We start from the raw sequence: 26,130 nt of genomic DNA on the forward strand, positions 1-26,130 counted from the left end.
ATGCAAGAACTGACATAAGATTGTGACCAAGTAACAGGCCCTGTAACAGAGCCTGTAGTACTATACGTCCAATCAGGGTCTCCATGTGGAAGATGGGTGATGACCTGATAAGTTAACATGTGAGCTGTTTATTATAGGTTTTCTCTGTTATGACAGAGGGGCACCCAAACCCAATTTGAATGGTGGTGTGACGCAGTGTGTCAGGTCACAATGCCACTTACTCAAATTTGGCCCAGCTGCCCCACTATCATAATGGAGAGCTGGTTGGACCAATTTCTGCTGCCCTAGGCCTATGGGAGGGGAGTGGCACACTGACATTTTGCCTAGGGCGGTAGATTGTCTTGAGCAGCCACACCTCAGCCAGCACTCTCCGGACCCAGAACTGTGCAGTAGAGACCCCCCATTCTGGGGAAACTAGCAGTCAGGTGGTGCCTACCCCTCTCTCCCCTCCTCCCTCACCACATAGTCTTGGGGGGGGGGGGGAAATGCAGAGAGGAGCTAGGCAGAGACTCCAGCAGGTAGGAGCAGCTGCACAAGCAGCCAAAGCAGGAACCTTTGGACATTCAGAGCACTTCAGTTTTGACTGGGCATTCTCTGCCCTGCACTGATTGGCTGTTTACTCCAACTCTCCCCCCTGTCCCCGCAAAGCCTCTTTATCTCAGCTTCACTCCCCATCTGCCCCTCTTCTCCCCTACCACCCCCTCAGCTCCCTTCCCTTCAGCATCCCCCCTCTCCCATTACTTTTCTTTCCATTTAGCTGATCTCTCCCCTCCCCCACCAATGGTGGAACTAATAGGACACTTGGCATCACATTGTTCACTCTGCTTGTCTGTTTTATCCCTTCCCCCACCCTGTCTCTCTCTGATCGAGTTAGATTGTAAGCTCTTCAGGGCAGAGACCATCTGCAACTCCATGTTCGTACAGCACCTAGCACAATGGGGCCCATTCATAGTTGGTCCTTAGGCACTACCGCAATAAACAAACATTAAAGATGTACATCTTCAAAGGGCAATTACGGGTAATAACCTGTTATAAGAGATGGGTGCTCTGGAAGGTTTTGTTCTGTAGAATCATGTTGCGTATTGACATACAAAAAGTAGGAGAGGGATGAAAAATTGGAAGTATTAAAGCACATAATATTTCTTACCCTTGATTCACGGAAACCCACCTCATTTTGCAATCTTCTCATGCAGCCCTTTTAAAAGTTGAATCAAGTTAAATTTAAGCAATTTAGCTTATAAATTACCTCTGTCATGAAGCATAGCATTTATTGAGTTTTTAAAAGGTTATGTCAGTCTTCTTGTCCCACTGCAGTGACTCAGCAGCACCTCACATGGTGAAGAGGATATGCTGTTTCTACAGTTGCTTAATCCCCACGTTGAGATAGAGGCAGAGTTTGTGGCCCTCTGGATAAGAGAGTTAGGGAAAAAATGGAGGTTTAAAGTAAAAAATGGTTTTTAAAGGAAGGATGAAGCAAGTGACATGCCACTTGCTATCCTAGGGCAAATTTCAGGATGTCTAAAGGCAACTGGTAATCCAGTCTCCCTAGCCAGTGACGCAAATCTCAAAAACACAAGTTGCTTTATTTACTATTCTATTTGATTTTGGGGTTTTGCTTTGTCTCATCACATTCTTCTGTCAAGAGCAATAGTTCTTCCTTTTATCTAAAGCTGCATAAGCTCCCTAAATTTAGGGCCAGGAGGGTTCCACATCTGACCCTCCAAAAACAGAGACTAGTCCAGGTCTGAACCTTTGCACATGCATGAGTGTGTCTGTCTTCCTGTATATCATAGATTTGTCATAACTGATTGGGGGAGGAGGGGAAACACATTTAATCTATGTATCACTTAGTTATAAAATTCACTTTTATATGAAAAACTAAACCTACAGTTCTTGAGTCTCACTGCAACAAATTACTGTCTGAATCACAAACTGGTTTGTAGCCCTAGTTGTTTAAATTGCACTGCTAACAACTTAATTCAATAAGTTCACTGAAACATGCTAAAAACATTTCACTTTCAGGATTGTGCACAGAAGTATGTTGTGAAGAATTATTTCTACTACTACCTGTTCAAGTTTTCATCTGCCTTGGGTGAAGAGATTTTTTACATCACATTCCTTCCATTCACCTACTGGAACATCAATCACGATGTGTCGAGGAGGCTGATAATGATGTGGTGTGTAAGTATGGGTGTGATTATTAAAACATTTATTAATTCCATTACTGTAACACCATAATAATCAACTTTTTCTGGCTTTTGATTGTCTTGTTTTTATCAAAAACTAAAGTAAGATGAATTGTGCTTCCAGAAGCACAAGTGTAATTTTTCAAACTAATTTTACAAAGGGATTTTATTTACACTGTTTCAAAGACACATAATCAACCTTGTATCACTCCTTTTTGGAAGTACAGTTGCACTTGCAACTGGGAAGAGAGGTGACCACAAGTTATGAATAAAACATTGAGTGCATCCACTCTCCCTACCCCCAAAGTGGCAAGGAGAGGTCTAAAATATTTGGCTATTTCTCTCTACCCCAAGCCCCCACTATGCTATTGATGTTAATTTAAAACTTGAAATTATCATTTGGATTTCATTTTAATATTGCTCTTCTTAATTTGTTCTGATTCTAGCTATAGATAAAGCCATATCTGATGTCTCAATTTTAAGTTAGTGGTCACCACAGTCATCAACAGCCCATTGCAAATTATTTGTGTTTTGGCCAGAGTGACAGCGATAAATACTTCTGTGCTCATATATGGCTGCAAATTTTAATCAAAAACCACAAAGAGTGAAGACCTACTTATTGCCATGTTCATACTTGTTTCTATTTGCTGTTCCAGCACTCTAGAAGTGGGGTTCTAGAAGTAAAAGTGTCTGTACAAATAGCATTTTGGAACTCCAGGTCTATTTTCACTCAGTGATTCTGTGTCTCGGGTACTCAGTCAACAAGCAAAAACCTGGTGGTGTTTTCAAACTGCCAGTACATCAAACTAAGCCTGGGATCTGAGAGTCAAGATGGGTTCTTTCCTTATGATTGGTGATGATGCATAAGAAGGATTCTTGAGGCCAAATGAGTTTTTTTTATTATATCCATGCAGTCACATTGCCATCAGTAGCTTTGCACAGGTATAAATTACTGACCCTAATGGAGACCTGGTAAGCAATTCTACTGATGCACAGGAGGGGAAGGATTCCAGTTCATACCTGTTTTAACATGTTTTAGTCACTATAGTAAATCAGATTGACTGAGTGCACACAGGGAGCAGAGCTGTTGAGTAAGGAGATGTTTTTACAGACCTACTTAAAGTAGAATTGCACTCTCCAATGCTACCCTCCCTTTTAAAACCTCTTATACTTTAGTGTAGTGAACTGACTTGGTATAGGTGTAGTTGTGACCTCTGCTGGAACAAGCAGACTGGGGTGACAGTTCTCTCAAGAGAACCAGCTGAAGAAACAATTCTGAGAAACGTTTCTAATTGGTACTGCATGTGTCATGTAGGTGGTTAAATACCATGGTATGTAAAACAGAATAAATCATTACAATAAGTTTATGAAGCAAAGGTAGTGGGAAGTTTGAGAGAGGTAGGTATCATTATGGGGGAGAAATATCACCATCTTGAAGGTTCCAACACCCAGTTATTAAAGGGTTTTTTTTTAAATTAGTTTATTCCCCCCTCCCCCCCATTCGATAACTAACTTGCTTCCTTTTTACAAGCTCTCCAGCAGGGCTAGCTAGAAAACATTCCTTTTTCAGTATGACAGATTAGTCTAAGAACCTTCCAGTTCGTACAGCAGTATTTTCTCTCGGTTACCCTTATTTCTTTCACTTAACCTTCTTCATATCTAGCAACTCATGCTAGAAGAATCCAGTGTGCAGGCATGAGAAATGAGAATCCACAGCCTGGATTTGAATAAAGAAATATCCATAATCTCATTTCAGACAAAGAATAAGGGCCCTGATTCTGTGTCCATTGAAGTCAGTGGTAAAGAGTTAAGTGACTAGTGGTGCAGGGGCAGTATAGGATCATATCCCAAATGAGCAGGCTTTAACGCCATTTTCAGTCTGATAGCTTCTGAAGATGTTTGCACCACTGTGTTTTGTGTTTTTCAATTGCAGGCTAGTGCTAACAAGAGTTAATACAAGAATAACAACGTGCCTGGTTACCCATTAATAACTGCAGTTTTGTTGAGAATGTTAATTCTGTTTTTGTAATACTATAATCCTATTTGTACAGCAGTAATCTGATCAGGGTGGAGGGAGGGAGGGACATCTTTTCATTTTAAACACGAAAGTAGAGCATTTAAGAAATTGGTTAGTAGCTTTTGAGAAATGTATTATCTGGATTAGGCGTGACGCTGAACCAGGTCTGAAATTCACCTTTTACCATTGTGAATGGTTTGCTTAATTGCAGGTGAGGATTTTTTTTTTTTAATCCAGCTATTTTCTGTAGTATCTTCTACAGACAGATCAGTGGATCCGGTCACTCATCCAGACTAGCCTGGGAGAAATTTAGTGTCAGTGAAAACTTGTCTATGATGTATAGCAGTGGCCCCAAACTGTAGGGGGCACCCCCCTAGAAGGGCATGGAAGGACATTTGGGGGGGAGGGGTGCAGCAGGGCCCAAGTCAGCCCCCACAGGGGGCAGGGAGGAAGCATCACCCAGCCCCGCGTTGCTCCGTCCCCGCCCCCAGCCACGGTCCTGGTCGCAGCCTCGGTCCCCAACTGCAGACCAGCTGCAGATCTGCTCCTGGCCCCATTCCCAGCCTCGCTCCCAGCCCCAGCCCTGCCCCCAGCCTCGGCTCCCTTACCCCATCCACGTTTCCCCCTCCTACCTCCCCCCCCCCGGGAGCCACGGCCCCGCTCCTGGCCTTGGCTGAGGGGTGTGTGGACAGGAGTAAGGGGGGGGGGGGAGGGTACAACCCTGAAAAGTTTGGGAACCACTGATATAGTTTAAACCCCTTGTGATGGGAGTTTTCCATGTCTTTCTCATGGCTGTCTGATATTTTTTGAATGAAAGGCACCATAAAATATCATCTGAAGTAATTTGACTTATGTACGTCTTCCACTAAAACGCAACCATTTCGGGAGTGGAAGACAACAGCCATTCTTTGCCTATAATTATAGACAACAAATTTTATCAAAGCAAGTTAAGAAATGAATTCTCCAACTGGAACTAGGAGTAGGTGGACAGTGTATAATTAGAGTTGGGCTCTGGTCAGAAATACTCCCACTCTTTTTGGAAAAGTGCCATAGAATCTTGTAATAAGTAATTAGTGCCTCTTTTTTACATCTCAGTCAAAAGATAGACTCAGACTTTAAGGTCAGAAGGGACCATCACGATCATCTAGTCTGACCTCCTGCACATTGCAGACCAAGAACCCCACCTACCCACTCCTGTAATAGACCCCTAACCTCTGGCTGAGTTACTGAAGTCCTCCAAATCATGGTTTAAAGAGTTCAAGTTACAAAGAATCCACCATTTACACTAGTTTAAACCTGCAAGTGACCTGTGCCCCATGCTGCAGAGGAAGGCAAAACCCCCCCAGGGTCTCTGCCAATCTGACCTGGGGGAAAATTCCTCCTGACCCCAAATATGGCGATCAGTTAGACCCTGAGCATGTGGGCAAGACCCACCAGGCAGGTATCTGAGAGAGAATTCTCTGTAGTAACCCAGAGCCCTCCACATCTAGTGGCCCATCTCTGGCCATTGGAGATTTGTGCTACTGGAAGTTGCTGATGGGCCACATGCCATTATAGGTAGTCTTGTCATACCATCTCCTCCATAAACTTATTAAGCTCAGTCTTGAAGCCAGTTAGGTTTTTTGCCCCCACTGCTCCCCTTGGAAGATGACACTTCCAGCATCACAATACTTTCTAACACCACACACAAGCACTGGTTTGATATTCAGAGGGAAGAGTAATTCCTATTGAACTGCTAACATCTCTTCTCATGGGACACTTAAGGAAAACCAGGTTCTATCCAAGTACTAACCAGGTCTAGCCCTGTGGAATTCAAGAGATAATTCAAGGTCAGAATACTAGGTTGTATGGCTACCATTATTGCTTGTTTCTGACTGCTAAGTGAGATACACAGTGGCTTTGGCAATGAAAGGAAAAAGGAAGCTTACTTTTAAAATAAGGATTTTCACAGGTTTTTATTTTTAAACATTTTCATTATATTTAGTTGAAGAGTTAAATGTCTATGAATATTAAGCATTATTATATATTCAATTTGGCAAATGCAACTGGATGGTTTGTTGTGAAGCCATGCAGCTTTTGAACAATAAACAGCGTTCATTGCAACCTTTGTAACCTGTCCTAGGGGTGCTTGTTCCTGTAGCCTATGGTAGCCTAGAGGAATGGGATATACCAGGGTTGTTTCTTTTTCCCCAACTGGACCAAAAATAAATAAATTTCTGTTTGGGGGGGGGGGGGGAAGCATAAAAATGTTTTATTAAATGAAATGCAGAATACACATACTATGTGATTCACTTTGTCCACCTGTTTATTCCATAAAAACGATGCATATGTTGCCAAAATGAAACACTTTCAATTCTGTAAGTAAAACACAGACATGCTCATTGAGACTCCAGCCCTACTTAACTAGTTAGGATTATCACTCTTTTGTATCAGCTCTTAAATAATGGTACATTTTTACCTACTTACTATCCCCTTCAGCACTGGGCCTGTTACAAAGTTTTAACCAAACTATTCTGACTGTGCAGCAAACAGACTCAATTGGTGTTGAGCTGACTGGGCAGGAGTGCAGATCTTTTATAACCTGACAGTTTCAAATCCCATTGTCTTGTCTTTCATGATTTTACTCCCAAAACTTCCCACTATTTTGATGCAACAATCTGTGATGAAACCTCCTTCCCAAACACAGTCATGGGCATCTTCAATGCTGAATGCTAGAGGATATGGAAGGCACTGAGAATTGTGTTCCATCATTTCATCTTCTCTTCTATGCCCAACCTATGCTTTTTATATTCAGGATCAGTCATTAGCTAAGAAATTGAAATGATCTAAGGCTTCTCTGAATCATTTTTCAGTTTTGCCCTTGGATGGTTCCAGGTCTCAGTTAATTAGATTTTACATGATTTCCAGTGGAGAGAGTGCAACAGTAGTGTTACACTGGTCTACAATTTTTGAGAAGTCGTCTGCTTCAGAGATAAAATGTGCTATTTATTATGTATTTTGATGTGCTTAATTCAAATATGACAATTAAAACAACTGATTGGCTACTGTTTCTAAGATATTTAAGTTTTTACATTTTATGTCTATGTATATTGTGTAGATAGAGTTTTAATCATAAATTGTAAACCTAGGTCTTTTCATGTGTTTATGGTTGCTTTACATGATAATATTTCACCTGTCCTGTTTATGTAACACTTTAAAAATCAGCAAAAGGATTATATAAATAAAATTTATTATGAAACAAAAGGCAAAAAACTATTATGTACATAGTTTAGTCCTATTCAGTGTCTACTCAGCGCTTCTTGGCTTGTCTCTTGTATTCATTACATGGAGCATCTCTTGTCACTGTCCAGCAATAGTCTGCAAGCATTGATGGGCTCCATTTGCCCTGATAGCATTTCTCCATTGTTGCAATGTCCTGGTGAAATCGCTCGCCGTGCTCGTCGCTCACTGCTCCGCAGTTCGGTGGAAAAAAATCTAGATGAGAGTGCAAAAAATGTATCTTTAGTGACATGTTGCAACCAAGGCTTTTGTATGCCTTGAGGAGGTTTTCCACCAACAACCTGTAGTTGTCTGCCTTGTTGTTTCCGAGAAAATTTATTGCCGCTAACTGGAAGGCTTTCCATGCCGTCTTTTCCTTGCCACGCAGTGCATGGTCAAATGCATCATCTCGAAGAAGTTCACGAATCTGAGGACCAACAAAGACACCTTCCTTTATCTTAGCTTCACTTAACCTTGGAAATTTTCCACGGAGGTACTTGAAAGCTGTTTGTGTTTTGTCAATGGCCTTGACAAAGTTCTTCATCAGACCCAGCTTGATGTGTAAGGGTGGTAACAAAATCTTCCTTGATTCAACAAGTGGTGGATGCTGAACACTTTTCCTCCCAGGCTCCAATGACTGTCGGAGTGGCCAATCTTTCTTGATGGAGTGGGAATCTCTTGCACGACTATCCCATTCGCAGAGAAAACAGCAGTACTTTGTGTATCCAGTCTGCAGACCAAGCAAGAGAGCAACAACCTTCAAATCGCCATAAAGCTGCCACTGATGTTGGTCATAGTTTATGCACCTCAAAAGTTGTTTCATGTTGTCATAGGTTTCCTTCCTATGGACTGCATGACCAACTGGAATTGATGGCAAAACATTGCCATTATGCAGTAAAACAGCTTTAAGACTCGTCTTCGATGAATCAATGAACAGTCTCCACTCATCTGGATCGTGAACGATGTTGAGGGCTGCCATCACACCATCGATGTTGTTGCAGACTACAAGATCACCTTCCATGAAGAAGAATGGGACAAGATCCTTTTGACGGTCACGGAACATGGAAACCCTAACATCACCTGCCAGGAGATTCCACTGCTGTAGTCTGGAGCCCAACAGCTCTGCCTTACTCTTGGGTAGTTCCAAATCCCTGACAAGGTCATTCAGTTCACCTTGTGTTATGAGGTGTGGTTCAGAGGAGGAGGATGGGAGAAAATGTGGGTCTTGTGACATTGATGGTTCAGGACCAGAAGTTTCATCCTCTTCCTCTTCCTCGTCTGACTCAAGTGAGAATGATTCTGGTGCATCAGGAACCGGCAGTCCTTCTCCGTGGGGTACTGGGCGTATTGCTGATGGAATGTTTGGATAATGCACAGTCCACTTTTTCTTCTTTGACACACCTTTCCCAACTGGAGGCACCATGCAGAAGTAACAATTGCTGGTATGATCTGTTGGCTCTCTCCAAATCATTGGCACTGCAAAAGGCATAGATTTCCTTTTCCTGTTCAACCACTGGTGAAGATTTGTTGCACAAGTGTTGCAGCATATGTGTGGGGCCCACCTCTTGTCCTGATTTCCAATTTTGCAGCCAAAATAAAGGTGGATAGGCTTTCTTAACCATAGTGGTTATACTGTGCTTTTGTGATGCAAAAGTCACTTCACCACAAACATAGCAGAAGTTATCTGCACTGTTCACACAAGTACAAGGCATCTCTGCTCACTTTGGCTAAACAGAAATGTGTCCCTTTGCAAAATCAAACACTGACAAATAAGAGAGCACGACACTGTATGATTTCTAGAGCTGATATAGGGCAATTTGTTCAGCAGAGTGATGTAAGCTTCGTTATGATTGCATCATCCATGACTTCTAGGAATAACATGATGCAATTCATATCATGTATGCCACAATACCAGCTTCAGATTGCATCATTCATTGTTTTGCCTAAAAAGCAAGTACTGTCCAAACCCAGTCATAGATTTATTCATAGATCCAGTCAAAGATGTAGTTTAGTCATTTCTGGTTTAAATTGAGATCCCTTCCCTTTATAACTCACTTATCCTCCACCATTCCCAAGTCAAGGGTCGTATCTACTGACCCAATAGCATATCTTGAAAACTAGAGCCAATCAACAATTTTAAGCATCATTTTCGTTCTCAGTGACCCAGAATTAGTAAAGTTTGACTACATTTATTTCAGAAGCATTTTGGCTGTAGAGCAGTGTTATCAGCCTACAGTGTCAAGATCTTGCAAAACCATCATCAATGTCTTTTGTAAATGTAGTGCCTCCCTGTTGATGAAACCACACAGCACGCATTTGACATAAAAGAGTGGAGCTGGTCGACATTTTACAACTGAATATTATTTTGTCAAAAACAGCCTTTTATAAAAAATAGAATCTTTTTTGTAAAAAAAGTTAAATTTTTAAGAATATTTCATTTTTTTCAACAAATTGGAAAAACAAAAAATTGGGTCTCCTCAGTTTTTTCTTTCCCCCTCCCTTTTTCAGTGATGAGAAAGGGAGAAGGAAAGAACACACACAAATTTTGAAATTAAACATTTTCAGCAATTCTCATGAAAAGTTTTGAATAAATGAAAAAATGTCCCTTTTTGAGACATGCAGAACAACAGTGACTTTGACATGTTTGGAATATTTCCCCACACCTCCTATTTTTTTGACCAGCTTTAATCACAAGTCATCCTCGTTCGCAGTGCAGTTTTCAACATACTTTTCATAGTTGAATGCAGTGAAGGATAAAATCTTCCTGGCAGCTCCACCAATTGTTATTGGGCAGCTATATCAATTCTCCTCTTTCAGTCAATCAATTAACAATGAGGCTGATGGTGGTTGTGGAAAAAAATCAAAGAGTTATTCTGCAATATGCTCTAGGACCATCTGAATGATCCATCAATCATTAGGAGGGTAAAACAATACATTGCACTGCTATACCACCATCCATCTGAGGATCTCAAAAGACTTGACAAATATTAATCACCAGCATCCTATTAGATACATAGGTGTTATCCCCATTTTAAAGAGAGAGGTAGTTATTTGCCCAAGGTTACACAGCAAGAGCCTGGAAGAGCTGTGAAAACAATCCAGGTGTCTTGACTCCCATTCTTAAACTATAACCACCTGGAAATCCTTCTCTGATTCATCCAAATTCTCTTGAATCTGCACAGCTTGGGCTGGAAATCTGAACAGCATTTGTCGTGAGATTAAATTCCTGGCTGAAGCAGACATATCAAACAAACAAACCTGCTTAAACTTCTTTGAGTCTCACCACAGGTTTGAGTTTATAGGGGGAAAGTTTGGGACAGTTATTTTATCTCAACTGATTTGCCCATCACTACTTGCAGCGCGAACACTGCATATTGGTACATGTTCAGCTCATTCAGAGACAGATCAAGAAACTACTTTGCTACACTTTTCCCCTCCTGCTTGTCATTCAGTATGCTTAAGATTACATTTAAACAAAACAAAGGAAGACAATTAACTCAGTTACCCTAGTACTCTTTATGTTTGTGTTTTGAGTGTTGTGTGCGCACCCGTGTGGGTGTATAATATGTACACAATGCATGTATACATGTGTGCACGTACTACATTTGCTTTCTGACCCCGTAGTATGTTGACACCTACGGCATTATACAGAATGCGTGAGCAATGTGGACTTTGCCAGGGGAGTGGTTGAGATTGCCTTTGTGTCACAGAGATAAGCTGGTATTTACTGAAGAGCTGGCATTTCAGGAACAAGCTGGCCTTCCTGATCAGTATACAGTATGTATTATGATGAGTAGAACTGGAGAAATGGAATCAGGTTTCAAAAGGGGCATAGTTCAGTGCGAGACCGGGGGGCTTGGGAATGCAGACTGGGACCAGACTTGCCAAAAATGAACATCTTGCTTCATATTTATATAAGCTGATAATTAAATAAAGACTACTAATGTCAAATTGGAACAAAAATATCCACAAAAATCACATTAAAAATAAACTTACTTTTTAAAATGGTTTTTGCTTTATTATTTAGATTAAATAACTTATTTTTCATAGTATAATAAGATGTTGCGATTGAGACTTCAAATCTGAATTCCTGATAAAATCTTTCGTTTAATAGATTTAATTTTAATAGAAAAAAATAGATTTTCCTCTCAGGTCAGGATGGACCATTGGGATCATTTAGTCTGGCCTCCTGCAAAACACAAGCCATAGAACCTCATCTAGAATTTCTGCATCAAGCCCATACATTCTATTTGAACTAGAGCAGTGGTTCCCAAACTGGGGTTCCTGAACCCCTGGGGGTTCACAAAATGTTACAGGGGGTTCTCGGGAAAAAATTCCCTAATGGCGGACAGAGCTGTCACTAGGGACTCCGGGCAGCACAGGGCCAGCAGCCCGGAGCCGCTGGACTTCCAAGAGCTAAGCAGATCAAAGCAAGCATATCTATCACACTAAGGAGATTTAAACTTCAAGGGCTGGTCTACACTAGAGAGGGGGTCGATGTAAGATATGCAACTTCAGCTACGGGAATAGCGTAGCTGAAGTCGACATATCTTATTTCGACTTACCTCCCGCACTCACGGCGCGGGATCGATGGCCGCGGCTCCCCCGTCGACTCCGCTACCACCGCTTGCCCTGGTGGAGTTCCAGAGTCGACGGGAGCGTGTTTGGGGATCGACGAGACGCGATATATCAATCCCCGATAGATTGATCGCTACCCGCCGATCCAGCGGGTAGTCTGGATGTACCCCAAGACTCCTTATAAGAAATGGAAAGGGAGGTGGATATTTTTTGCTGTTTTTAAAATTAAATAGGCAACTAGTATGGTTTTAAAAATTATTAAGAAGAACAAATTTAAGCTTTGTTGAAACGTACTTTGCTTGCCTGGACTGCTCAAGACCTGAATGATTGTGTAGGCGGAACTCTTTGAGTTGGCTTCTTAAATACCTTCATGCTGTTTCACATCTGATACTCCCTGATGAAACATAGGAGCCTTGTCTTATAACAGGCTTATTCAAAGTGATACAAGCTACGAAAGTGAGATCTTGGAAGAGCGTTGCCATTTTCATAATGTAATAATACTGTAATGATAAATAGTAATTAATAATAAATAGTATGTAATAACTATGTCATAAAAACAAATTTTATATTTCCAAGATCACTACTTTTATAATTTATTCTCAGGTAAAGGAGAAAATCCCGGGGGGTTCACGAGACTTGACATTTTAGTGAAAGGGGTTCACAGGTTGTTAAAGTTTGGGAACCACTGAACTAGAGCATACATCTCTTAGAAAGCTATCCAGTCTTGACTTAAAGAGTTCAAGTGATGAAAAATCCACTATGTCCCTAGGTAAATTTAGGAGGTGTTGGATTCAAAACCCTGATCTGAACATGCCTGAAACCAGGTGGTCTTGTTTTTTATATCTGATTTGGATGTGGGCCAAAACAGTGTAGATATCATAAAATCAGTATTTCTTGCAAGATATTTTCACAATTTGGGTCTCAAATAATGTTTAAATAGTTAATGAGACTTTAGAGATGTGACACTTGAGCTATTAGTCCCGGTTTGACTTCAAACCCAGATTCTGAACCCTCGCCCAAACCTAATCTCTACTGTATGTAGGTTCTTATACCGCCCTCATCACTAGTATCTGAGCACCTTCCAGCAGTGCTTTAAGCAACATGACTAACAATACAGATCGGTATACTAAACTCCTGTGCATAGGCTACATTTCAGAGGGGTGAGTGGGGGGTGAAGAGGGGAATTAGGATTAATGTTCATTTGTTGCAAGAATTTAATTAAGAATTGCCCTCTTTCAGACTGCTTCTGTCTCCTATTGCTCTCAGTGGGAGTGAAAACAATTCTTTCTGGAATTCTCTGTAGAATATTTGTGAGCGCTCATTGAAAAAGCTTTTTTCTGTCAGTCTTCATAACCGAAAGCAAAAAGTAACCATTAATCCTAAACATTTCTTTTTAAAAAGCACCTGTTGCACCAGAACTACAGAGGGATACAGGAGACAGGAGAGAAAGAAAGCGGGGAATCAGTGTCTGCATTGTGGAACATGGGGATAGGAGAATGTTGGGGTGCCAAAGAAAGTGATAGAGGGGACGAGGAAGGTGGCAAACAGAATTAAAGTTCGGGTGCCTTAATTGTGCATTTCCATACCTTAACTTGTTTGTGTTCCTTTTAGCTTTAACCTTAACTCTGAATTGCTTGGGTGTGTAAAGCTTGGGTTTGCAATAATTAAACCATCCCTGTAATGTTTTACCTTTGAGTTAGAGATAAGTATTCAATCTTGCTTCTGGTTTTACATAGCTTTTATCTGGGGAATTTTGTACAAGTCTTGTGAAATTAGTAAAAATATCCCACTATGACCGTGCCTACATTAAGAAGCTTTCTCAGGTGTTAAACGTGGTTTTGAACAATTGAGTTAGCCAACATGATTATGACCATAACAGTCTGATTAGTGCAGACGAAATCAAGTTGTATGCTTAAATCAGTGAGATTATGCTGATTTATGCTATCAGAGGACCTGGTCCCTGGTTTGTGGGTGTGGTATTGTGGGTGGGTAGGAGAAGATTCCCACTCTGAATTAATGAGAAAGTTTGCACGACATGTTGCCTGGCAATGGAACAGTAGTTGAAAGCTGTTAGTTTTTACAAGACTAGTAAATGATGTGTTTTGACTTTAAAGGTAAATATTTATTAACAAACTGGAATTTAACTGTATTCATGGTTCCAATTGACATTACTGCTGTTGGATTCTTGGGCACCACTTTGAAAACTTATTTACTGATCAATTGTGATTTCATTGTGATATATGTTTTGGCTTGGAAGGATTAGAGTTTTGGTCAGTAAATGTCAATTTCACCATACACAGACAAATATATATATTTCCATTGATGATCAAAATTTACGGATAGGAAAAGTAAGAAAAATGCTGCTTGAGAATTTAGAGTTTGATGTTTACTTTGTATATTTTGACATGTGATGCTGACATTTGTGTCTCAACAGTTATAAGTTTTAACTTTTGGAATCTCACCATCTACTATCATTAAATAATTAATTATTTACAGACACACACACACCATTAATTTCCTACAACTGTGAAAAAGATAAAAATCAGAAAAAATGCTTAAAACCCATAATTTTGTACAACTGTGAAAGTGTAGAATTGATGCAAATCACTTTTTAAAAAAATCGTTAAAACAAACCAGTATTATCTGTCAAAATAATAAAATTAAAATTGAATTCTGCCAAGCCAACACATTTTATTGCGTATTAATGTGTCCTCAGCATTCTAGGGGAGTCTCTTTCACAAGCAGATAAATGCAACTGCATTTGCTACTGATAAACACTTCCACTCAACACTGTGGCCCCAATTTTCAAATGTGGGTGCCCAGACAGGACATCCAAATCCTGCATTTAGATGTGTAAAACTGTGCTTCATATTACATGTAAATAGTCATTTGCATACTTAAATGCACTATTGAGCATCCAGATGTGATATTTGGGCATCCACCTTGGTGCCCATATTTGAAATTTGAGCTCCCCAAAGAAGTGAAGAGTCTAAGAAAAATAAAGTAATACCAAGCTTGGGTTAACTATCTCCATCTCTGGAGATATTTAAGAGTAGGTTAGATAAATGTCTATCAGGGATGGTCTAGACAGTATTTGGTCCTGCCATGCGGGCAGGGGACTGGACTCGATGACCTCTCGAGGTCCCTTCCAGTCCTAGAATCTATGAATCTAAAAACTACTAAATTTCCATAGTACTTGGGGATCAAAATAAGTGATCCATAGATGAAAGTAGTATTATCTTCAAAGTAGTAAAAAGCTGTGGGTTGGAAATGATTCTGCAAGTGCTGGGAATTACTATCTGCTCACAATAGAAAGTGCAACGAAAGTTCCCACAATTAAAGCAAATAATGCTTTATGTGTCTTCATACGATGTGTGCCTGATGTTGCGTGTCCAGCGTGTTAAGGTGAAGCAAGCTGTTTGCTAGAGATTGAGACCTTGGTGAACAAGCTCCTGCTATGTTTTTCTTTAAGAAAGAAACAAAAAAAAAAAAAAAAAAAAAGAGAGTTTCTTGGAACAAAGACACTGTTTCACCAGAGCTGCAAACTGCAGGAGTTTTGCAGTTTGAGGGAGAGATCAGATAATATACAAAACCAGTGTTACAATAACTTATGTAGCCTTTCTCCTGAAGTTGAGTTTGATTCATTGTTAGGTGTAACTCCATTGAATCCAGTCAAAATACACCAGGGATGAATGTAGCACATCACTTTTTGCAACTGAATTTTAAAGACTTTGTAAGACCCCAGTTTGTTCTCAAGAGGACCCAAGGAAAGACAGATCTAATAATCTGTAGATTAAGACTTTTGTCTGTTCTCTTCCCTATTTCCTAATTTTCCCTCTAGTTTATTTCTAGGTCTGTGAGCTGGAAGAATTTGAATTTTTCAAAAGTGTGGGAAGTGGAATTTTCAAAGTTGGGATTGGTCATGCCCAAGTCTGAGAACCCAATGGCTTGAGCACTGGAGGCAGGGTGGAGGTATGGTCTGAGAAATGGGTGTCCAAACAGTATTTTCAGGAAATCCCAAGGTTGCTCATGGGCTGTTCCAGGTACTGCTCCTTCTCATTCTTTCTGACATCATCTGTTTGGCAGTGTCTGAAAATAGCCTGCTTTTTAAAAATGCACATCACACTGGGGTGCCTAGACTTCACTATCATATGTAAAATGCATGAATAATTTTGAAAATCCCATCGAACAGTATGTGCTGAGGCAACTTGAGTGTGGTCAAGCGCCAGTTTGTAAGTCTTATGGGAATCCAACTCTCAGCCTCCTAAGGGACGCTGATCCTGCCAAAGCTTTTGAAAATGTTGGCCTCAGTGTGCAGAAACTCCCCCCTTATCTGCTTCATGTTCAGTCTCAGTCATGTTCCAGCACAGCAAATGGGTGAAATTGTTTTATGCCACGTCTACACTATGAGCTTGCGTGTGATTGTCTTGCTCATGTATACGAACTCGCCCTAGCTCTCATCGAACCAGCATGAGTATAAATAGCAGCGTAGCCACAGTAGCACAGACAGTAGCAGTGGAGACATAGTTTAGCTGTGCCGAGTACGTACCCACTGGTTTCAGCACAGCTAAGCTGTGCCTCTGCTGCCACTGGCCATGCTACAGTGGCTACTAGATGAGCACGAGCATGTGTACACAAGCAGGGGAGATCAAACCCTTGGCTCATAGTGTAGGGACATAGCTTTAATGTCATTTAAACACACACACACCGCCCTGACACTTTTCTATCCATTCTAATGCTGGAGAGACTTGCAGCATTGTGCAGACATCCTCTAGGAGCATTGGGTGAGCTTGTGCCACAGGGAGACAGTGGTACATGGGGGAGAGCACTAGTACCTTGAGAACATATCATATACCAGTGAGGTTGTGAAAAGCCCAGTGTCTGGGAACCCAGCTAAGCATGAGCTGATAGACAACTTGGGTATCTACTACTGTGAGTATTTTTCAAAGAGCAGCAGCGTCCACATCCTCCTATGAAAATTCAGCTTGTCGTCAGAGTGTCCGATTTTGGGCATCCTCTACAGAAAGCCCTTTTGAAAATTCTCCTGAAAAGCCTCCCTTGAACCAGACTATTCTTCTGCTTGCAAAGCACTTGAGTGAGTTCTCACTTTGGATCTGTGCTGCCTTAAAATTAACAAAGAACAGAAAAATAGCAACATTCACAAGCTCTTGCTATACAGTTACATACCAGAGCCACTCTTTCCTCTTGATTTTTCCTGGTTCCAAGTAGACTCTACTTTGGATCTGGTTAAACATTAAATTTAGAATCCCCAAGGGGATATGCTGCAAACAAAAATGTTTGGCCTTTTTAGAATCACTGTGAACCAATAAGGGATGTTTCCCATTTTTGCCCTCCTTGACCCACACAATACATTTTGGTTCTTTGGAATTACTATTATAATCTGAAAAATGACTCTCTGTCTTGATGACTAGAAATCTGCACATGCACATTTCCATAGAACCTAGTCTCAGCTGTCTGTCCCTTTGATCAAAGGAAGTCAATCCACACAGCTAGAGGTCAGCCCTCCTCATCTTTGTTTAAATTTCTCATCTGAGTGGCTATGAAAAGAGGTGGTGTTTTTCTGTTTTTGTTTAAGAAAAGCTTGTTTAAATGAGGAAGTTGTTTGAAATACAGGGTCCCAGAGACAAGGCAGCTTAAAAACTCTACTGGATCAGACAGGTCGGAAATCATGTTAAAGACTAAAAGTCCTTGCAGAGTTTAACAGATTTCAGTAGTCTCCTTGCATTTTTGTTTTGAATGGGGCTTCTGTGTGTCCTAAAGAAAACTAGCATATCCAAATCTAATGCAAATATGAAACCTAATTATTTTTAACACGAGGTTTCTTAGTGTTTGACTGTATTTTTTAAAAACATTCTTCATTTTGAGTAAATTGTATTAGAGAACATTGTCTGGATAAGTTACTCTTTCATATTCACAACTAAGATGTTCTTTCTTAAAGAAAGTGAAACAACTGAATGACACACAACTCAAAAGAACCAAATTTCCTTTAGAGGGTTATGTAGTAAGATATAGCTTCAGAATTGTCCAAAGTACACCAGGAAGGTATCCCGCTTTTTTACTCTCTTCTCACAACGGCTTTTGTCCTGCTTTATTAGATGTAGTAATAATTAGTGTAACTTATTTAAGGCCAGAAGGGAGCACCAGATCATCTAGTCTGACCTTCTGTATATCACAGGCCGCCACCACCACCACCTGCACAGCGCACACTAACCCCAACAACTGAAATGAGACCAAAGTATTACAGCCCACATGCAGGGGTGAAAGTAACTTAAATGACTTACTGGTACTCAGGGCGGCCGGGGTCCTGTGCAAGGTGGGGGGGAGGGCGCTCTGGGGCGGGGCCTTGGGCAGAAGGGGCAGGGCTGGGGCCAAAATCCCCCAGCCAGCCCTTCAGCGCTGCCCGGCCCGCGCTGCCCAGGGCTTCGGCAGCGATTTAAAGGACCGGGGGCTCCGGCCACAAGCACGGCAGCCAGGAGCCCCGGGCCCTTTAAATTGCCGCCGGAGCCCCCGGTCACTGCTGCCACTACCACGGCAGAGGCCGAAACCACGGGCCCTTTAAATCGCCACCGGAGGCCCGGGATAGCGGTGGTGAGGGTCGGGAGCCCAGGGGCTCTGGCCGCTGCTGGGAGCCCAGGGCCCTTTTAAATCGCCGGGCCCTGGGGCAGCTGCCCCTTTTGCGCCCCCATCAGCAGCCCTGCCGGTATGGTCAGCATTTTCTTACCAGTACGCTGGACTGGACTGGCTTACTTTCACCTCTGCCCACAGGAGACTATTATGTGCTATAGGCAGATAATAGGAGGGAGCAAGGTGCACAAGTAGTGATACCAAAATAATCCCAGCAAGTGATCCATACCCACACGCTGCAGAAGGAAGGGAAAACCCCCAAGGTTCCTACCAATCTAACCTGAGGGAAAATGCCACACATGGCAATCAGTTAGACTGTGAGCAAGAACCAGCCAGCCAAACACCTGAGGGAAAATATTCGATTCTATATGGGTTGGTTATTTTGTTTCAGTCATGGACAACTCTTGCACACATAATTTAGAAGTGCAATATTGCAAATGTGTATTTTTCTTTTATCTTCCAAAGTCTGTTCCCCACACACACCCTGGGGAAAGTCAAGGACAGAAAGTAGTGGCTGCTTGCTTATAACATTATGGTGAAATCTTGGCCCTTTTGCAGACAGTGTTGATGCTTTCATAGACTGCAGTGGAGTTAGGCTTCCACCCTAACGTACAGCTGGGAAATAGTTGTTCAGATCCTTCCCAAGACAGTACTTTCTCTTTGGGTGTAACAGCTACAAATGTCTCCTTAGCAGAAGGGTTCTATTTTTGTCTTTCCTTCACACAATCACAAAATAGCTCCTGCTTTTTCTTCTCTTTCTCAGCTAAGGAATAAAAAAGGTATTCAGAGTGGGTATTTAAAAAAAAAATATTTTTTACTTTTAGATTGTTAAAAAGTATTATTTTTATATATAAACCGGTTATCTTACCTACTTTGAGTTTAACTCTTCTGGTAAACCCAAGATCTAATGCATCGGAACTATATCATTGGTCTCATAGGCGCTGACTTCCTACTGGTGCCGGTGGGTGCTCGACCCCCCCGTCTACCCCCGGCCCCGCCCCTCCCAGCCCTGCCTCTTCCCCTCCTCTTTCCCTGAGAGCGCCATGTTCCGCTCCTCCCCCTCCCTCCCGGAGCTTGCTACAGCTGTTTGGTGTTGGCAAGCACTAGGAGGTAGGCGGAGGAGCAGGGACGCGGCGTGCTCAGGGGAGGAGGCAGTGGTTGGGTGGGGGGGGGAAAGCTTGGCTGCCGGTGGGTGCAGAGCACCCACTAATTTTTCCCCGTGGGCGCTCCAGCCCCAGAGCACCCACGGAGTCGGTGCCTATGATTGGTCTACATTAGAATGTAAGCTTGAGGCAGGGATGGAGTCTTCTTCCAGCACACTTTCAACTCTGTCTCCTCTCACTTACATTTGTGTAATCACTGAAGTCAATGAAGCCACTGAATGAATAAAACCAGCGTAAGTAAGAGAATCAGGCCCTCAGTATCCAGCCTGTCTAGGAACTTCTGAGGCAAGGGTCAAGATTTCTTGCTTGGAGCATTTGTATATAGTTAAATCTTAGCTTTGTTTAGAAAACCTTGGCACTTTTCTCTGAGTATTAACAAATTAATTCATTTTCAGTAATGTGAATTTCTGAGTTGTCCACTATATTCTCATGTTTGCCTAGTGTGTAAGCTGCTTTGGGGACAAGGACCTTTAATTACATGTGTACAGCATACAATACGGGGGGGAGGGGGAGCCTTTCTTAACCAGGGCCTTTAGGTGCCAATATTGTCTCCATTGCAATATTTCCTATACTGCATATTTGGAATATATATAATCCCAGTTCAGTGAAAATGCATTTTATTTAGGGAGCTAATTCTCCAAGCACCTTGAAGACAAAACAGCTCTGTCCAGTATGGAAGTAATCAGTCTACTGCAGGGGTTGGCAACCTTTCAGAAGTGGTGTGCCGAGTATTCATTTATTCACTATAATTTAAGGTTTGGCGTGCCAGTAATACATTTTAACGTTTTTAGAAGGTCTTTTTCTATAAGGCTATAATATATAACTAAACTATTGTTGTATGTAAAGTAAATAAGGTTTTAAAAATGTTTAAGAAGCTTCATTTAAAATTAAATTAAAATGCAGAGTCCCCTGGACCGGTGGCCAGGACCCGGGCAGTGCGAGTGCCACTGAAAATCAGCTCGCGTGCCACCTTCGGCACGCGTGCCATAGGTTGCCTACCCCTGGTCTACTGCATCACATCTCCTTTATCTGGAGGAAAAATAGGGTGTCTGAACTACAGCTGGAGAGCCATAGAGGAACTCTTGTCTTATTCAAAGACTAAAGGGTGTCCACCTTTGCAGTGCCGCATTGGGTGTCCATTTAAGGTTCCCAGCTCTACCACAAGGTCAAGTACTGAATGGACACTGCATCTGGGAGAGTATTCTGAGACAAAATCTCCCATTTTATGTGCAGCCCACAGTTTGCAGCTTTAGTTACTCCTCTTAATTTTTTTTTTAAAAAAAGTTGATGCTTTTATGAGGAAAAATGGGGAATAAGACATTTACCAACCAGGGCCGGCTCCAGGCACCAGCCCACCAACCATGTGCTTGGGGCGGCACCTGGAGGGGGGCGGCATGGCGCTCCGGCCCGAAAGCGGGGCTGCGACTGGGCTCGCCGCCCTGCCCCCGGCACTCCGGCTGGTCGGGGAGAGCGGGGCCCCGGCCGGGCTCTCCGCCCTCCTCCCGGCGCTCCAGGCGGTCGGGGAGAGCGGGGCCGCGGCCGGGCTCGGTGCCCTCCCCGCGGGACGGGGGGCGGCGGGAGACTTTTTTGCCTGGGGCTGCAAAAAAGCCAGAACAGGCCCTGTTACCAACTATGAGCTAATCTCAGATGAAAAATTTGAATGTATCTGAATGATACAACTGATCCAGTGTTGACACACCATTACTGTCTAGTTGCAGCAAAATCTTGAGTAGGTGAGGGTGGATCTCACTGCCAAATTTCAAGTCCCTGCTCAAAAACACAGAGAGGTGCTAGTGTTTCTTAATGAAAGAGCTGCAAGACTTTAAAAAAACAAAAACAAAAAACAAAACAAAACAACCCACACGCAACCATGGGCAAAACCATTTTTTCCTAAACTTAGTCTTAGAAACAATTGAACCATTTTAGCTGAAACTTTTCAAACAAACAAAAACTAAAATACCTGAGGCAAACACCCAGCAAGGAAAACTTCCACCCCAAATGGTTTGACAAAGTTATAAGCAACTGAAAACAGGGTTGTATAATGGACAGTGTCAGCTAACCTTTTACATAGGCTTTGTTATCTGTGCTGCACATAATAAATGTGTACAGGAAGCAGATTACATATTGCACACCCTTGAGAGTGTTTGCTTAAACTATTACCTCTGATTCACAAATAAAGGAATCTAAAAAAGAATGTAGCTTTAAAAGGTGGTTGGTTTTTTATCTTCTGTTCATCAGAAGCTGTAATGTTATGCCTAAAGCAGTTCACCCTTTCACAGTGGGATAGGGAAACTCAAGAGACACCATGAGCAATAGTTGCACCGTTTGAACTGGTTAACTGCCCTGAAGCCCTTGGCTAGCTGTGGTAAAACATTCTTTGCAAAAAGGTCATGGAAAGGTTGCTGTTCCGCCTCTCTAGACGGTGACTACTATGTGTGATAAATAGCCCTTATGAAATGATCATATTTAATAACTCCATGCTTATTACAAAGGTTAGGGAACTGGAGCTACTGGAAGAGTCAATGGTGCTTTCCCTTCTTTTCTACTTTGATTTTTTCCCCAGGCCTTTATTTTAACTTGGATAATGAATAAGGGTGAGATGTAGAAATGTGGCTCCAGCAGTCTCAGCAGTTGTAGCAACTGCCAGGCACTCTGTTTCTTTGTTGCAAATCATCCATGTAAAAAGCAGGTAAGGCAGGGCACGTGTTTAAAAAGAGCATGAGGAAATGGCACATCAATACACAGTTGTCGGGGGCTGCTACTTGTTTCAGTAATACTGTTGGTTTCTGGTCATCCTTTAAAAAGGAGGTAAAGCTTTGGGCAACAAGGATGAGATGAGATGGGGAGAGAGGAATGAAGTAATAAGTGGGAGTTGTGTGTAAAATTGGTACGATCAATAAGGGGGAATAGTGAATTATAATTAACTTTGTGGAGGCGACTGTGGCATTCTGAGGAAAATAATGAGCATTGCATACGGAACTGATTTACAAGAAACTACTACTTTTTCCAGTAGCCAGTCTGTGGAAGTCACTGTACCAGGAAACCCTCATGCCAAGTAGAGTTGCCAAATTTCTATTCACACAAAACCGAACACCCTTGCCCCCCCAGCCTCACCCCTCCTCTGAGGCCACGCCCATGTCCCACCCCTTCTCCGAGGCCCTGCCCCGCTCACTCCACCCCTCTGGGCTGGGATTGAGGGGTTTGGAGGGCGAGCAGGGAATCAGGGCTGCGGGAGAGGTTCGGGGGGCAGGAGGGGCTCAGGGGTACAGGCTCCGGGCGGCGCTTACCTCAAGCAGCTCCCAGAAGCAGTGGCACGTCCCGCCTCCGGCTCCTATGTGGAGGCACAGCCAGGCGGCTCTGTGTGCTGCCCCATCCGCAGGTGCTGCCCCTGCAGCTCCCATTGGCCACAAAGCCCCTTGTCTCCACATAGGAGTGGAGGGGGGACATGCCGGCTGCTTTCCGGGAGCCGCGTGGCGTGGAGGCTAGCAGGGAGCCTGCCAGCCCCACTGTGCAGCACCGCCAACTGGACAGTCAACGGCCGGTCAGTGGTGCTGACCGGAGCTGCCAGGATCCCTTTTCAACTGGGTGTTCCAGTCGAAAACTGGACACCTAGTCACCCTAATGCCAAGTACTGTGGCATCTAAAATGATCTGGTCCATTTAAATAAATGAACTGCTTTAGTGTTACAATATATCTTATGTTATGCACAATGTACTGAAGGACCAATCCTGCTGCATCTGCAGCCACTGAGAGCCCTGCCTATGTAGGAATTTGCAGAGTGAATGATGTGCAGGTAGGAAGAGGAGAGCACGCAGGGGAAAGAATGCCAGGTTTATGCAGGCATCATGGAGAACATGTCCACGAGGACACCATGCTTGTTTCTTTGGAGATCTGTAGGGGGTAGACTGATGGAATGGTGGATGATAGGAGTAGATGCACTGAATCCCCAAAGTGGATCCACCAGCCATTCCCTTTTTGAGGAGGAGGGCAGTAGCCAGCAGAGACTAATAGCTGTGTACCACAAAACAACAGGTCTACAACCTTAGGCTAACCCCTTGTTCTTGGGCTTGGCACAAGGAACCAGATATACCCCTGAAAGAATATACTCCCTTAGTCTCTCCACAGTTTCAGGTCTCCCTCTCAATGAATCAAGCAGTTAAATGTATGGGTTGCATGGTTCATCTGTTCACTCAGGCTTTTGAGGGAAAAGGCTGGATAGTGTGATCTGTAAAGCAATGCATCCTAGATTTTTGTTTTAATCTCTGTACGTGCACCTAGAGTCAGACATCCATTTTATAAGTCTGAAAAATAAATACTGCTTTCACGGGTTTTGTCTTTCTACCTTTCCTTCTCCTAGCCAGCTTATTTGTAGCAAATATCACTTGCAAATGATGCCAGTCCTTACATTTTCACTCTCCAATATGTTTGATGCTCTAATGTCATTTCTGTCCAGATACAACAGCCATGTTAAAACAAAAGCAGCCTAATTGCTAATAGGAGTGTGTTAATCTAGGAAAGAAAGTGGATATGCAGGATTTCTGGTGCCAGTCTACACAAATGCTTTAGAAAGAAAGGCAGACCCACAGGTTCAAAGTCAGGCAGCCAGAGTAAGTAGAAGCTGTGATGGGTTGGATCACAGAAGCCCCCTTGGGAGCTGCCACCCGATGTGCCAAGACTACCCCTGCTTCTGTTTTCCCTGCCAGCTCAGGACTCCAGCACCCTGTCTTGCTGAGCGAGACACTCCAGTCTGGCTCCAGACACAAACTCAGGGTCTGAATCACTTGTCCCAAAGCTGCAAGTTTACCTAAAAACAGCTCACAGGAGTGTGCTTGTCTTTAGCACTCAGATGCCCAACTCCCAATGGGGTCTAAACCCAGATAAATCCGTTTTACCCTGCATAAAGCTTATGCAGGGCAAACTCATAAATTGTTCGCCCTCTATAACACTGATAGAGAGATATGCACAGTTGTTTGCTCCCCCAGGTATTAATACATACTCTGAGTAAATTACTAAATAAAAAATGATTTTATTAAATACAGACAGTAGGATTTAAGTGGTTCCAAGTAGTAACAGACAGAACAAAGTAAGTCACAAGCAAAATAAAATAAAATGCACAAATCTATGCCTAATCAAACTGAATACAGATAATCTCACCCTCAGAGATGCTTCAGTAAGTTTTTCTCAGACTGGACACCTTCCAGGCCTGGGCACAATTCTTTCCCCTGGTACAGCTCTTGTTGCAGCTCAGGTCATAGCTAGGGGATTCTTCATGATGGCTCCTCTCCCTCTCTCTTCTGTTCCACCCCTATATATCTTTTGCATAAGGCGGGAACCCTTTGTCCCTCTGGGTTTCCACCCCCCCTCACTGGAAAAGCACCAGGTTAAAGATGGATTCCAGTTCAGGTGACATGATCACATGTCACTGCAAGACTTCATTACTCACTTGCCAGCACACACATATACAGGGAGACTCACAGGTAAACAGCCATCTGCAGACAATGGGAGTCATCAAGATTCCAAACCATCATTAATGGCCCACACTTTACATAATTACAATAGGCCCTCAGAGTTATGTTTTATATTTCTAGTTTTAGATACAAGAGTGGTACATTTCTACAAATAGGATGATCACACTCAGTAGATTATGAGCTTTGTAATCATACCTTACAAGAGACCTTTTGCACAAAGCATACCCCAGTTGCATTATATTCACTTATTGTCAAATGTTTCTAAAACTATCCCAGTTACATTATATTCACTTATTATCATGTTTTTATAAAACCATATAGACTGCACAACGTCACAGAAGCCTCAAGGAAAAATTCACCAATGTCATTGACCCCACGTATATTCTCTTCACTTTCATTAATGGATCAATAGATCAGATAAGAAGAACTCAAAATAGAAAGCTGAAAATAAAATGTAATGGATGCATTCTGGCTCCTTTGTTAGATAGCAAAAGAATATTTCAGAGTATAAAAATAGAAAAGACTGATCAAAGTGCTCTGCCAAGTCTTCAAACATCTGTGGAACAATGGGCCCTTCTAGCTCACATACTAAAGCTCTCACAGTAGATTTTCTTGGAGACCTCAATTAGAAGTAGGTTGCTGTTTTTATATCAGGATAATGGCCTGCACAACAGAATGATTAGGATTAGATGTAGTCACCGAAGAGTTCACAAATGTAACAACCAACTTCAGAAACCTGGTAATACTGTGCAAATATTGTAAAATGGGAAATTACGTATTCGCACAGAAGAAACTGCAGCAAAAATAGTGCCACT

General features: G+C 42.4%; 1 protein-coding gene across 1 annotated transcript in view; it reads left to right on the top strand.

The window, feature by feature from the left end:
• SGPP2 (sphingosine-1-phosphate phosphatase 2) overlaps positions 1-26,130 on the top strand; it is a 79,744-nt gene that overhangs the window by 31,583 nt on the left and 22,031 nt on the right. The window contains exon 2 of the mRNA XM_026649905.1: positions 2,023-2,181. Within this exon, the coding sequence (XP_026505690.1) occupies positions 2,023-2,181 (159 nt within the window). The remainder of the gene's footprint in view (positions 1-2,022; positions 2,182-26,130) is intronic.

Source organism: Terrapene carolina, unplaced genomic scaffold, assembly GCF_002925995.2.
Source record: "Terrapene carolina triunguis isolate 2854851 unplaced genomic scaffold, T_m_triunguis-2.0 Scaffold88, whole genome shotgun sequence".
In the NCBI taxonomy this organism is placed as follows: domain Eukaryota; kingdom Metazoa; phylum Chordata; order Testudines; family Emydidae; genus Terrapene; species Terrapene triunguis.